Raw genomic sequence first — 15,600 nt, 5'->3', positions numbered from 1 at the left:
ACTTTGGCCATCTTATGCGACAAGTTGACTCACTGGAAAAGAGTCTGATGCTAGGAGGGACTGGGGGTGGGAGGAGACGGGGATGACAGGGAATGAGATGGCTGGATGGCATCACCGACTCGATGAGTTTGAATGAAATCCGGGAGTTGGTGATGGACAGGGAGGCCTGGCGTGCTGTGATTCATGGGGTCACAAAGAGTCAGACACGACTGAGCGACTGAACTGAACTGAGTGGTAAAGAACTTGCCTGCTAGTGCAGGAGATGTAAGAGTTGTGGGTTTGATCCCTAAGTTAGGAAGATCGCCTGGAGGAGGGCATGGTACCCATGCCAGTACTCATAACTGGAGTATTCCATGGACACAGGAGCTTGGTGGGCTATGGTCCATAGGGTCACAAAGAGTCAGACACAACTGAAGCAACTTTGCACGAATCATGGAAACACTCACAAGAACCAAACTGAGACAAGAATGAAGAAGGCAGGGGCAAAGCCTTGGAAAAAAACAATACTATAAAAACTGGTTAAACCGGATAGGCCCAGGATGGCAGAAAATTTGACTTTCAGTTGACCTTGAGCCTCTTTATATGCTCATTGTAATATATTAGCATATGCTAAATGACACACCCACAAGTGCCATGACAGTTTGAAAACTGACCATAAAAAGCCAGAAAGCAGGCAGTGACCAAATTTCTGAAAATCCCCACCCCTTACCCAAAACAGCCGTGCAGCACTAGAGTGACTTTGAGGAGATATCCCACATCCAAGGGCAAAGGAGAAGCCCCAGCAAGATGGTAGGAGAGGCGAAATCACATTTAGAATCAAACCACATATCTGCCAGAGACGCTCAGAGGGCTCAAACAAACCTTGTGTGCACCAGGATCCAGAGACCCCACGGAGACTGAGACAGAGCTATGTTTGAGTGTCTCCTATGGAGGTATGGGTCAGCAGTGGACTGCTGCAGGGGCTCTGAGTGCAGCAGACTTAGGTATGGCATAAGCCCTCTTGAAGGAGGTTGCTCATTAACCCCACCATAGAGCTGCCAGAACTTACACAAGACTGAGGAAATAGACTCTTGGAGGGCGCAAACTGCACCCTGTGTGCACCACGACCCAAGACAAAGGAGCAGTGACCCCACAAAAGACTGACTGAGACTTGCCTGGGAGTGTCCAGGAGCCTCCCGCGGAGGCGCGTGTCGGTGGTTGCCTGCTGCAAGGTTGGGGGCACTGACTGTACCAGTGTGTGCATGGGACCTTTTGAAGGCCATTATCTTCATTAACTGGCCACCATAGTTTGGACCCAGGTAAATAACAGGGGGGGAACACAGCTCCACCCATCAACAGAAAACTGGATTAAAGATTTACTGAGCATGGCCCTGCCTATCAGAACAAGACCCAGTTTCCCCCTCAGTCAGTCTCTCCCATCAGGAAGCTTCCATAAGCCTCTTATCCTTCTCCATCAGAGGGCAGACAGATTGAAAACCACAATCACAGAAAACTAACCAATCTGATAACATGCATCACAGCCTTGTCCAACTCAGTGAAACTAGGAGCCATGCCGTGTAGGGCCACCCAATACAGACAGGTCATGGTGGAGAGGTCTGACAAAACGTGGTTCACTGGAGAAGAGAATGGCAAACCACTTCACCCTATGAACAGTATGAAAAGGCAAAAAGATAGGACACTGAAAGATGAACTCCCCAGGTTGGTAGGTGCTCAATGTGATACTGGAAATCAGTGGAGAAATAACTCCAGAAAGAATAAGAGACGGAGCCAAAGCAACAACAACACCCAGTTGTGGATGTGACTGGTGATAGAAGTAAAGTCTGATGCTGTAAAGAGCAATATTGCATGGGAACCTGGAATGTTAGGTCCATGAATCAAAGCAAATTGGAAGTGGTCAAACAGGAGATGGCAAGAGTGAACATTGACATTTTAGGAATCAGCAAACTAAAATGGACTGGAATGGGTGAATTTCACTAAGATGACCATTGTATCTACTATTGCAGGCAAGAATCCCTTAGAAGAAATGGAGTAGCCATCATAGTCAACAAGAGTCTGAAATGCAGTACTTGGATACAATCTCAAAAATGACAGAATGATCTCTGTTCGTTTCCAAGGCAAACCAATCAATATCATGGTAATCCAAGTCTATGCCCCAACCAGTAATGCTAAAGAAGCTGAAGTTGAATGGCTCTGTGAAGACCTACAAGACCTTCTAGAACTAACACCCCAAAAAGATGTCCTTTTCATTATAGGGGAATGGAATGCAAAAGTAGGAAGTCAAGAAATACCTGGAGTAACAAGGCAAACTCGGCCTTGGAGTACAGAATGAAGCAGGGCAAAGGCTAACAGTTTTGCCGAGAGAACGCACTGGTCATAGCAAATACCCTCCTCCAACAACACAAGAGAAAACTCTACACATGGACATCACCAGATGGTCAATACTGAAATCAGGTTGATTATATTCAGTTCAGTTCAGTTCAGTCGCTCAGTTGTGTCCGACTCTCCGCGACCCCATGAATCACAGCACGCCAGGCCTCCCTGTCCATCACCAACTCCCGGAGTTCACTCAAACTCATGTCCATTGAGTCGGTGATGCCATCCAGCCATCTCATTCTCTGTCGTCCCCTTCTCCTCCTGCCCCCAACCTTTCCCAGCATCAGAGTCTTTTCCAGTGAGTCAACTCGTTGCATGAGGTGGCCAAAGTATTGCAGTTTCAGCTTTAGCATCAGTCCTTCCAATGAACACCCAGGATTGATCTCCTTTAGAATGCACTGGTTGGATCTCCTTGCAGTCCAAGGGAATCTCAAGAGTCTTCTCCTTTGCAGCCAAAGATGGAGAAGCTCTATACAGTCAACAAAAACAAGATGGGGAGCTGACTGTGACTCAGATCACGAACTCCTTATTGCCAAGTTCAGACTTAAATTTAAGAAAGTAGGGAAAACCACTAGACCATTCAGATATGACCTAAATCAAATCCCTTACGATTATACAGTGGAAGTGACTGTAGATTCAAGGGATTAGATCTGATAGAGTGCCAGAAGAACAATGGATGGAGGTTCATGACATTGTACAGGAGGCAATGATCAAGACCATCACCAAGAAAAAGAAATGCAAAAGGCAAAATGGTTTTCTGAGGAGGCCTTACAAATAGCTCAGAAAAGAAGTGAAAGGCAAAGGAGAAAAGGAAAGATACACCCACTGGAATGCAGAGTTCCAAAGAATAGCAAAGTGAGATAAGAAAGCCTTCCTCAGTGATCAGTGCAAAGAATAGAGGAAAACAATTGAATGGGAAAGACCAGAGATCTCTTAAAAGAAAATTAGAGATACCAAGGGAACATTTCATGCAAAGATGGGCACAATAAAGGACAGAAATGGTATGGACCTAACAGAAACAGAAGATATTAAGAAGACTTGGCAAGAATACACAGAAGAACTATACAAAAAAGATCTTCATGACCCAGATGATCACGATGGTGTGATCACTGACCTAGAGCCAGACATCCTGGAATGCGAAGTCAAGTGGGTCTTAGGAAGCATCACTATGAACAAAACTAGTGGAGGTGATGGAGTTTCAGTTATTTCAAATTCTAAAAGGTGATGCTGTGAAAGTGCTGCCCTTAATATGCCAGCAAATTTGGAAAACTCAGCAGTGGCCACAGGACTGGAAAATGTCAATTCTCATTCCAATCCCAAAGAAAGGGAACACCAAAGATTTCTCAAAGTACCATACAATTACACTCATCTCACACACTAGTAAAGTAATGCTGAAAATTCTCCAAGGCAGGCTTCAACAGTATATAAAATGTGAATTTCCAGATGTTCAAGCTGGATTTAGAAAAGACAGAGGAAACAGAGGTCAAATTGCCAACATCCGCTGGATCATCAAAAAAGCAAGAGAGTTCCAGAAAAACATCTATTTCTGCTTTATTGACTATGCCAAAGCCTTCGACTGTGTGTATCACAATAAACTGTGGAAAATTCTGAAAGAGATGGGAATACCAGACCACCTGACCTGCCTCTTGAGAAACCTGTATGCAGATCAGGAAGCAACACTGAGAGACTATATTCCACTAAATTTTAATTAAGACACAAGAAATGCAGTATAATAAATGTTTTTTTCTGTCTTTCTTTATACATATATATGTGTATTTAATATAGCAGGTTGCAAGCCCAGGTCTCATTTTCTGCATTCTAGTTATGCCAGTTGATAACTATAAATATTCTCATGATGGAGAGGGAAGCACCAGGGGCTCAACAGCAATTGTCATCCTGGGCTGGACCCTCATACATGGACGAAAAGAAGGTTGCTGCTGGCAACACCTAAAATGGAGATAAACCTGCTTTTCCTGGAGCAACCTGAAGAAGAACAAAGAGGAACCAATCAGAAGCTATTCTGAGGATGAATTCTTAACAATTCAGGAGGCAGTAGTTATCTCTGCTGAGCCTCACAAAATTGCTGGTCTCAAAATACCAGCGTTGGGGCTGTGCACAAAAGACATGTGGCCTGCCATTTCAGTAAACAATGAATGTTGCTCTCAATCAAGTATCTGCTACTGTGCAGCCTAAGCCTGGATGGGTGTGCCCTGAGGGAATTCAGGATGGAGTAAAACAAGATACTGGCCCTAGAGAGTTAAGATTCATAACAAAGTGAAACTGTTTACCTCAGATTGGGATGCTAATCCACATGGCTGGGACCTGAACCCAGCCAAGATACAAGGTACTTGGTTTCAAGACCAAATGAAGCTCAGGTTCCTGATGTGTCATCACAGAAAGAATTCAGTGAGAGACAAAGTGACAGGCAAGAAATGGATTTATTCAGATTCAGAGAGAAGCACACTCCACAGACAGAGTGTAGGCCCTGGGAGAGGATGAGTGTGGCTGTGAAACGTGATTGTGGTTAGTTTTTATGGACTGGGTAATTTCATATGCTAATAAGTGGGAGGATTATTCCAACTATTTCGGGGAAGGAGTGGAGATTTCCAGGAACTGGGCCACCATCCACTCCTTGGTCTTTTGATAGAGGCTTGGAAGTGTCATGGCACCTCTGGTATGTCATTTAGATTGCTGATTGAGGATCAAGGTCTAGTCAAAGTCAACTTGTCTGCCATCTTGGATCCATTTGATTCTAATCTGTTTATGTTGTGTCCTTGGGCTATGTCATTCTTTCAAAAGTTGTGCCCTGCTGCTTACCTCCCGCTCCAAAAGGAATGATTTCAATGAGCCCGTACTCTTGCATTTTCCCATATAGAGAAAAGCACTAAAATCATTAACGTGAGATATCTGTTTTTTGTGTGTGATTAGCAATAATGTTTCAATGTTGGACTATGTGGTTTTTCTCAGCTCTATATATCCTGGCTCCTCTATTAACTCTTTGGAACACTTCCTCAGAACTTTTTGAGAGGCCACCTTTCCAGGCTGTATTCTCCAGTGAAGTCCTCAAATAAAACATAACTCACAACTTCTAGGTTGTGCCTTTTCTTTTTATTCGCGGACCTAACATTCCAGCATCAGATTTTACTTCTATCACCAGTCACATCCACAAGAGGGTGTTGTTTTTGCTTTGGCTCCATCTCTTCATTCTTTCTAGAGTTACTTCTCCACTGATTTCCAGTAGCACATTTGGCACCTATGGACCTGGGGAGTTCATCTTTCAGTGTCCTATATTTTTGCCTTACAGAAAAAGGAAGAGAGTTATATAAAAACATCTACTTCTGCTTTACTGACTATGCCAAAGCCTTTGACTGTGTGGATCACAATAAACTGGAAAATTCTTAAAGAGATGAGAATACCAGACCACTTGACCTGCCTCCTGAGAATCTGTATGCAGGTCAAGAAGCAACAGTTAGAACCAAATATGGAACAAGGGGCTGGTTCCAAATTGGGAAAGGAGTATGTCAAGGCTATATATTGTCACCCTGAGTACATCATGAGAAACACTGGGCTGGATGAAGCACAAGCTGGAATCAAGATAGCAGCGAGAAATATCAATAACCTCAGATATGCAGATGCCACAACCCTTTGGCAGAAAGTGAAGACGAACTAAAGAGCCTCTTGATGAAAGTGAAAGAGGAGAGTGACAAAGTTGGCTTGAAGCTCAACATTCAGAAAACTAAGATCATGGCATCCAGTCCCCCCACTTCACGGCAAATAAATGGAGAAACAGTGGAAACAGTGAGAGACTTTATTTTGGGGAGCTCCAAAATCACTGCAGATGGTGACTGCAGCCATGAAATTAAATGACACTCCTTGGAAGGAAAGTTATGACCAACCTAGATAGTATATTAAAAAGCAGAGACATTACTTTGCCAACAAAGGTCTGTCTAGTCAAAGCTATGGTTTTTCCAGTAGTCATGTATGGATGTGAGATTTGGACTATAAAGAAAGCTGAGCTCTGAAGAATTGATGCTTTTCAACTGTGGTATTGGAGAAGACTCTTGAGAGTCCCTTGGACTGTAAAGAGATCCAACCAGTCCATCCTAAAGGAACTCTGTCCTGAATATTCATTGGAAAGACTGATGCTGAAGCTGAAGCTCCAATCCTTTGGCCACCTGATGCGAAGAACTGACTCAGTGGAAAAGATCCTGATGCTAGGAATGACTGAAGGCAGGAGAAGAATGGGAAGAGAATGAGGTGGTTGGATGGCATCACTGACTCAATGGACATGAGTTTGAGCAAGCTCTGGGAGTTGGTGATGGATAGAGAAACCTGGCGTGTTGCAGTCTATGAGGTCACAAATAGTTGGACATGAGTGAGCAACTGAACTGAACTGAACAGCTTCCATGACCTTCCCTGGGTTCCAGAGGGCAGTTCAAACAGTTGATATATCAAGGAAGGGAGGAGATGCAGAAACAAGGGAGGAGCAGTCAGGAAACAACAGTGCAGCCTTGAGGCAAGGATGTGATTCCTCTTTAAGGGATAAATATAACAATATCTTTGAGCTCTTACACAAAACTGGAGTCCTCATCAAGTAAAGATGTTAATTAACTACTTTTTATTTCAGAGAGAAGGTCACAGTTCAATAACCTTGAGAATCACAGAAGCCATCACAAGACCACCTGATGCCAGGCCAGATGACCTCTGGATTGAAGGAATGCAGACCCCCGTGTGCACCCTGATCCTTGTCTGTAATCCTTCCCTTGACTATAAGACTCCCCCCTCACTGGCTTAGGATACATAATTTTGAGGGCATTAGCCCACTGTGGTTATCTTTTGTTGGCAAAGCAATAAAGCTATTCTTTTCTACTTTACACAAAACTCTGTTCCCAAGATTCAATTCAGTGACAGTGCATAGAGGCCAAGTTTTGGCATCAGTTCCAGCAGAGTTGAACTCACTGATCCTATCTACAGAAACAGGGCCTCAGAACTGTCAAAGACAACCAAATGACACAGAAGCAAATTCCTACTTCCTATAGGGCTGCATATAAGCAAGGGGCCACCCCAGTGTTGCCATCATTATCACTTGTATTCCTTCCCACGAACTGAGATGGTGGTACAAACCAAACATCTCCCCCACGGGCTCCAGTGTTCTGGAGCCTCTGCTCTATTCCTGCAGAAGATACATGGGAACGCTTGCTATCTTCAAGGGCAAATACGTTGTTTCTCATATCCTGCTTCAATTCTGTACAATTCTCTATTTTTAAAAAAATCATACCACTTGAAGGAGTCTTTTGGGCCTAGAAAAGAAAACAACAGTCTCAAAGGCCCTTGCTGAATCACCTACCTTCGGAGAAAACAAAAACAGAACTTTAGGTCCCACCCTGATGCTCCAGGCCAGCTGCATCTATCTGGGACTTATCACCCCCTGTCCAGAAACCTCCCACCCCCTACACCTGCCCTGAAGACTTATCACCCCCTGCCCAAAAACTTTCCACTCCCTACACCTGCCCAAAAGACTTATCATCCCCTGCCCAACTACAAATGCCATCTCAACTAAAGAATACCCAAAACATCCTGTCTGATTAATGTTTCCCTTATCGCTTCCACAAACCTCCCTATAAATATGGAGCCTCCCTGATCCCTCTGGGCGCTCAGCCTGGTCGTTAGGCCGACTGTCGCCCCCTCCTTGCCTGAATAAAGGTAACCTACTTCTGTTGAGGTCGTCTTTCCTTTTTCTGTCCCACCCAATCTATACCTTATACCACTTACCTCTTGATTCAATTTTTCTTTTTTCTTCAAATATTCTGCTGTTTCTCTTTCTATTTGCTCCTCTATTTCTTGAATATACTTTTTTTGCAGTTCTAGTTCTTTCTTCTCCAAGTTAATTTTGGTATAAGTCTCATTGATGTAAATAGTGATAGTGGCTTTTTCTTTCATTGCATGGTTGAGTGACAGGACAGCCTTTCCATAATGCTTCGCTAGCTCCTCTTGCCTTTCACTAGAGAAAAAGAGTCCTTCTTGGCATAAGAAGAATGGCTTTTTCCAGAAAGAAATTTAAAGTCTGTTTGATGAGATGAACCGCCATAAAGAGGGAAACTTAAGGGATACTTATTTTAGAGTTGTATTTGTAATGGCCTAAACTTGGTTGCAGAGAAGGCAGTGGCACCCCACTCCAGTACTCTTGCCTGGAAAATCCCATGGACAGAGGAGTCTGGAAGGCTGCAGTCCATGAGGTCGCTGAGGGTCAGACACGACTGAGTGACTTCACTTTCACTTTTCACTTTCATGCATTGGAGAAGGAAATGGCAACCCACTCCAGTGTTCTTGCCTGGAGAATCCCAGGGACGGGGGAGTCTGATGGGCTGTCATCTGTGGGGTTGCACAGAGTTGGACACGACTGAAGTAACTTAGCAGCAGCAGCAAACTTGGTTGAAATGAAGGGCAGAAGGAAACACAGTATCCATCTTGCAACTGTTTATCACTGCTAAAGTGTTTTGGGGTCCTGCCTCACCCTGCCAACTGTGGTGTTGGAGAAGACTCTTGAGAGTCCCTTATACTGCAAGGAGATCCAACCAGTCCATTCTAAAGGAGATCAATCCTGGGTGTTCATTGGAAGGACTGATGCTAAAGCTGAAACTGCAATACTTTGGCCACCTCATGCGACGAGTTGACTCACTGGAAAAGACTCTGATGCTGGGAAAGGTTGGGGGCGGGAGGAGAAGGGGACGACGGAGAATGAGATGGCTGGATGGCATCACCGACTCAATGGACATGAATTTGAGTGAACTCCAGGATTTGGTGATGGACAGGGAGTCCTGGCGTGCTGTGATTCATGGGGTCGCGGAGAGTCAGACATGACTGAACTGAACTGAACTGAACTGAACTATGGGATATTTTGGTTTAAAGCTCACAATGATTCAAAAACGGTTTTGAACAGGCAAGCGGAATCCGGCTGGACAAAAGGTTTGATATGTAACTTTGCCATAACTACCTTATCATTGTGAGATACATAGTTAAGCCAAAGATAGATAAACATCCCACCACTCTTCTAGTCAACTTCTGATGCAGAGACTGTCCAAGAGAAATCTAATCCCCCTCTGAAGGACAGGAATTGGGGAAGAGGGATCTGAGTCTGTCTTCACGGTTCAGAGGGTGCTTAAAATCTAATTTAAACTCTCTTAACTCCTCACATTCGTGGGTACTCAGTCACTTCAGTCGTGTCCAACTCTGTGTGACCCTGCAGACTGTAGCCTGCCAGGCTCCTCTGTCCATGGGGTTCTCCAAGGCAGGAACACTGGAGTGGGTTGCCATGCCCTCCTCCAGGGGATCTTCCTGACTCAAGGAGTGAACCCATGGCATCTCCTGCGTCTTCTGCATCTCAGACGAATTCTTTACCACTGAGTCACCTGGGAAGCCCTATCTTCTCACAGCCATTGCCAAATCTGAGTTCAAGAGGAGAGATTAACCTTACATATTTATTACTGGCCACTTCCACCTGAAGAAGACCCTAAGATTGTGAGAAACATCTGCCCCAGGAATGACAATAAAAGATTTGGAGGAAGTGATGCCATTTCTCTATTTGCCTTTTTTCAAATCTCCTGCAATGTAAAGACTTTCTTCTAATCTGCAAAGCTAAACACTTAAGTTCAGGGGGAACTGAACTTGTTCAGTAGTGTGCAAAGGCTTAGGAAAATGGAAACAGGTTGTTGGTAAGTTCATTTTCCAGAAGTTAACTCTACAACAGAAAGGCAGTTGAAATAATCCCAGGCTGCTGCTGCTGCTAAGTCACTTCAGTCGTGTCCGACTCTGCGTGACCCCATAGACAGAAGCCCACCAGGCTCCCCCGTCCCTGGGATTCTCCAGGCAAGAAAACTGGAGTGGGTTGCCATTTCCTTCTCCAATGTGTGAAAGTGAAAAGTGAAAGTGAAGTCGCTCAGTCTTGTCCGACTCTTCATGACCCCATGGACTGCAGCCCACCAGGCTCCTCCGTCCATGGGATTTTCCAGGCAAGAGTACTGGGGTGGGGTGCCATCGCCTTCTCCGAATCCCAGGCTGGATGGTGTCAAATAATGGGTATTTTGTAGGTTTAGTAGAGGAAGTCTGCTAAGAATGAAGCAAACTAAGGATTGAGTAGCCTTAAGGAAGCAAAGCAAAACATATCAAATCAATACACCTGACTAGGTACATTGAGATGGGTTGGTCTCCCAAATTCTCAGGACCTGAGGAAATCCCCTTCCTCCACCCCTGAAGAGCTTGCATGTGCCCAGTTTTTGAGGATTGTCCAGGGGAGAACAAGCCTGTCAGCGAGTGCAGGCACCTTGATGTACATCTTTCTTCCAAAAATGGATGCAATAATTGACTTTAGCTTGGTGATGCTGGCTCATCAGGCAACCCACATCATGTTCACTTGTAATTTGGCTTTCCATGAAGATTTCTCTAGGGCAGTGATTCTCAAAATGTGGTCAGGACAAGCAGCAGCATCTAGGAACTTGTTAAAAATGGAAATTCTTGCCCCCATTCCCTAGACCTACTGAATCAGAAATCTGTGGTGGAGGTCCCAGTAATTTGTGTTTTAACAAGCATTCCAGGTGATGCTAATGTACACTCAAGTTTGAGTCATTGGTCCATAGGGGTGTGATGGTGCTGGCAAACTGATATGAGTATTTCAGCCTGGACATTAGCTTCCTTGTTAATAGTTTAGAAATTGATAGTCTGTGGTCTCTGGTGATTGTGGCTAGCATGCACCGTGCATAAATATGCATTGTGAATCTCCAAGAGGGGTTAGTGTGTGGTTGAGGTTTGTAAACTTAATTTTACTAAAAATGAAATGAAAGTCACTGTGTTTCTACCTTTGGAGGTGGGGTGCGAGGCAGTGTGTGACTTATACATAGTAAGTTGTGTGTAGTTGCTGTGGGAAGCTGAATTCCCTCTGAAATCCTACAGTCTCCTGGCTATGGTGGTAGAAGATTTTCTGCTCTCTTCCCAGCTGTCTGCAGCTATCACACACCCCTCATCAGCCCAGTCATCTTCTACAAGTTATCTCCGCCTCTTAACTTGCCCTGCACGAGTTCAGAGGTGGTTCAGTCAATAATTGGTGTCTGATTCTGCGCAACCCCATGGACTCTAGCCTGCCAGGCTCCTCTGTCCATTGGGATTTTCCAAGGCAAGAATATTGGAGTGGGTTGCCATTTCCTCCTGATCTAGGAATTGAATCCGGGTCTCCTGCTGTGTAGGCAGATTCTTTATCGATTGAGCTACAGGGAAGATCAGACCAGAGGACAAATCCCTTAGGAAAAATTTCCCACTTTATCCCCAGACCCTGACTCCTTCAAACAAACAAACAAAAATACCTACCCTAGAGCTGTATTATCTGTTTGCAGATGGAATATTTTCCTCTTCATAAACTCCATTTCATCATTTATCCTTGTAACTTTTGTGTGTAGTTGACTTATCTCAACAAGATTCACTCTGCGTGCATCCCTGACACATTCTTAAAAGTGGAAGAAGTGTTACTCAGTTATTTGAGAAATAATAATTGAGCACAATTGTAGATACTGACCTTTCAAGTCATAAACAAACTATATCTTTCTTTGAAATACTCTTCTAAGTATGTTCTGGATCAGACACCTCTCCCTCACTGCTTTGGACCCTCTCAATCTCACCTATCAATTATATCCCTAATTTCAGCTGCTGCTATGGTCAGTGACCAGCTTTCTATGAGCTCTGCACAACTTTAGACTGGTGCAGTCTGACAGCTCCTGATTCCTGCCTGTCCTATCCACTTCTCAGCTATCTAGGACTTCCCTGTCACCTCTACTATGGGACATCTTCAGATACTCACACCCCCCACGTATAAGTAACGCAAAGTTTGGGAGATGTGGCAAGCATGCACCAGCGGACTGCCTGGATGTTCCTGAGAAGGGGTACCACTGTGTCCTGGGGGCATATTCTCATACTTAACTAGCTGCTATCACCAGTAGTCAGCATCATATTGCCTCCATATTAGCTCTCCCTTCTTCCTGCTTTGGTTCCTAATCCCACTCTCATCCACCTGGACTGTATGTCCTAATAAAATAATAGTGCAGGGACTTCCCTGGTGGTCTAGTGGCTAAGACTCCACGCTCCCAATGCACACAGAAAGTAAAAAAGATCCTCAATGCCACAATGAAGACTGAAGATCCTGAGTGCCATAACTAAGACCTGGAGCAGCCAAATAAATAAATAGAACATTGAAATTAAAAATAAATAAATAAATAATAGTGCAAAAGCCACTGCTTCTGGCTCTGCTTTCTGGGGAAGCCAGTGTGTTAAAAAACTAAATTATCCATTGATAAAAAACATATCTGTGTAATCACATAAGGCTTAAATCACAGAAGACTTCAAAGGATCACCTCTGTGCTTGAGAGTTAGATGGTGAAAATGCATGAATTTTTGAACACGGTTGTTCAAAAATGAGTATTGGGCTATCCATTTCTCTGAAACAAATTCCATAGAAACTGGTAGCTCCCCTGAGAGAACTAGATTATTTTTTTCATAGGTTATAAGTTAAATTGCTCATTGTAGCAGGGCTTCTCAAACTTTATGTCTTGAATATGCAACATATTTAATTCTTGGGGGGTATTGTTGAAATAAAGAATTTGATATAGTAGGTCTGAGGAGGACCTAGAGATTCTGAATTTTGTAAGCTCCCAGGTGAGGTTGATGCTACTGATCCAAGAACCATACTTTGAGTTGAAAAGCTTTATAATACAAGGCCAATTAAATTTATTTGGTTAAGTATTTCAGGTGTATCAAAGACCTTATAAACTAGTACAGTATTTCTTTTCCCTTCTAAAATATTTGTCTTGCTTATAAAAGTAACTGGACAGTAAAAAAAAAAAAAAAGGAAATAAAGGAAATAAAACAAAAACATTCTTATTTCTGTCTTGAGCACAGATTCTTTTAAGTTTTATTTTTTATTTGCATGTAGGAGTTTGTTGGATTTTCCCTGCCAACTAACTGAGCATATTGTTTCATAACTGACTATATCATTCAGAGTCTAACTGGGAGATAGAAATCTCATAGTGAATAGGGAAAGTTTAACATCAGTTCAGTTCAGTTCAGTTCAGTCGCTCAGTCATGTCCGACTCTCCGCGACCCAATGAATCACAGCACGCCAGGCCTCCCTGTCCATCACCAATCCCGGAGTTCACTCAAACTCATGTCCACAGAGTTGGTGATGCCATCCAGCCATCTCATTCTTGGTCATCCCCTTCTCCTCCCTCCCCCAACCTTTCCCAGCATCAGTCTTTTCCAGTGAGTCAACTCGTCGTATGAGGTGGCCAAAGTATTGGAGTTTCAGCTTTAGCATCAGTCCTTCCAATGAACACCCAGGATCAATCTCCCTTAGAATGGACTGGTTGGATCTCCTTGCGGTACAAGGGACTCTCAAGAGTCTTCTCCAACACCACAGTTCAAAAGCATCAATTCTTCGGCGATCAGCTTTCTTCACAGTCCAACTCTCATATCCATACATGACCACAGGAAAAACCATAGCCTTGACTAGATGGACCTTTGTTGGCAAAGTAATGTCTCTGCTTTTTAATATATTATCAAGGTTGGTCATAACTTTCCTTCCAAGGAGTAAGCGTCTTTTAATTTCCTGGCTGCAATCAGCATCTGCAGTGATTTACGAACCCCAAAAAATAAAGTCTGACACTGTTTCCACTGTTTTTCCATCTATTTCCCATGAAGTGATGGGACCAGATGCCATGATCTTTGTTTTCTGAATGTTGAGCTTCAAGCCAACCTTTTCACTCTCCTCTTTCACTTTCATCAAGAGGCTTTTTAGTTCCTCTTCACTTTCTGCCATAAGGGTGGTGTCATCTGCATATCTGAGGTTATTGATATTTCTCCCAGCAATCTTGATACCAGCTTGTGCTTCTTCCAGCCCAGCGTTCCTCATGATGTACTCTGCATATAAGTTAAATAAGCAAGGTGACAATATACAGCCTTGACGTACTCCTTTTCCTATTTGGAACCAGTCTGTTGTTCCATGTTCAGTTCTAACTGTTGCTTCCTGACCTGCATACAGGTTTCTCAAGAGGCAGGTCAGGTGGTCTGGGATTCCCATCTCTTTCAGAATGTTCCACAGTTTATTGTGATCCACAGTCAAAGGCTTTGGCATAGTCAATGAAGCAGAAATAGATGCTCTTCTGGAACTCTCTTGCTTTCTCCATGATCCAGCGGATGTTGGCAATTTGATCTCTGGTGCCTCTGCCTTTTCTAAAACCTGCTTGAATATCTGGGAGTTCACGGTTCACATATCGCTGAAGCCTGGCTTGGAGAATTTTGAGCAGGACTTTACTAGCGTGTGAGATGAGTGCAATTGTGCGGTAGTTTGAGCATTCTTTGGCATTCCCTTTCTCTGGGATTGGAATGAAGACTGACCTTTTCCAGTCCTGTGGCCATTGCTGAGTTTTCCAAATTTGCTGGCATATTGAGTGCAGCACTTTCACAGCATCATCTTTCAAGATTTGAAATAGCTCAACTGGAATTCCATCTCCTCCACTAGCTTTGTTCATCGTGATGCTTTCTAAGGCCCACTTGACTTCACATTCCAAGATGTCTGGCTCTAGGTCGTTGATCACACCATCGGGATTATCTTGGTTGTGAAGATCTTTTTTGTACAGTTCTTCTGTGTATTCTTGCCACCTCTTCTTAATATCTTCTGCTTCTCTTAGGTCCATACCATTTCTGTCCTTTATCGAGCCCATCTTTGCATGAAATGTTCCCTTGATATCTCTAATTTTCTTGAAGAGATCTCTTGTTTTTCCCTATTCTGTTGTTTTCCTCTATTTCTTTGCATTGATCACTGAGGAAGGCTTTCTTATCTCTCCTTGCTATTCTTTGGAACTCTGCATTCAGATGCTTATATCTTTCCTTTTCTCCTTTGCTTTTCGCTTCTCTTCTTTTCACAGCTATTTGTAAGGCCTCCTTAGACAGCCATTTTGCTTTTTTGCATTTCTTTTCCATGGGGATGGTCTTGGTCCCTGTCTCCTGTACAATGTCACTAACCTCCATCCAGAGTTCATCAGGCACTCTATCAGATCTAGACCCTTAAATCTATTCCTCACTTTCACTGTATAATCATAAGGGATTTGATTGAGGTCATATCTGAATGGTCTAGTGGTTTACCCTACTTTCTTCAATTTAAGTCTGAATTTGGCAATAAGGAGTTCATGA

The 15,600-nt window shown here is 43.6% G+C and overlaps 1 protein-coding gene across 1 annotated transcript in view; it reads right to left on the bottom strand.

Annotated features, from left to right (window-relative positions):
* CCDC175 (coiled-coil domain containing 175) overlaps window positions 1-15,600 on the bottom strand; it is a 99,927-nt gene that overhangs the window by 72,328 nt on the left and 11,999 nt on the right. Inside the window, exons 4-5 of the mRNA XM_055436010.2 lie at window positions 11,731-11,866; window positions 8,146-8,374 (exon numbers count right to left, since the gene is read on the bottom strand). Coding sequence (XP_055291985.2) covers window positions 8,146-8,374; window positions 11,731-11,866 — 365 coding nt within the window. The remainder of the gene's footprint in view (window positions 1-8,145; window positions 8,375-11,730; window positions 11,867-15,600) is intronic.

Source organism: Moschus berezovskii, chromosome 9 (assembly GCF_049115385.1).
Source record: "Moschus berezovskii isolate FMDL1 chromosome 9, NW_MosBer_1.0, whole genome shotgun sequence".
Lineage (NCBI taxonomy): Eukaryota > Metazoa > Chordata > Mammalia > Artiodactyla > Moschidae > Moschus > Moschus berezovskii.
The sequence above is the reverse complement of the archived record's forward strand: the minus strand, read 5'-3'. Positions and strand labels throughout refer to the sequence as shown.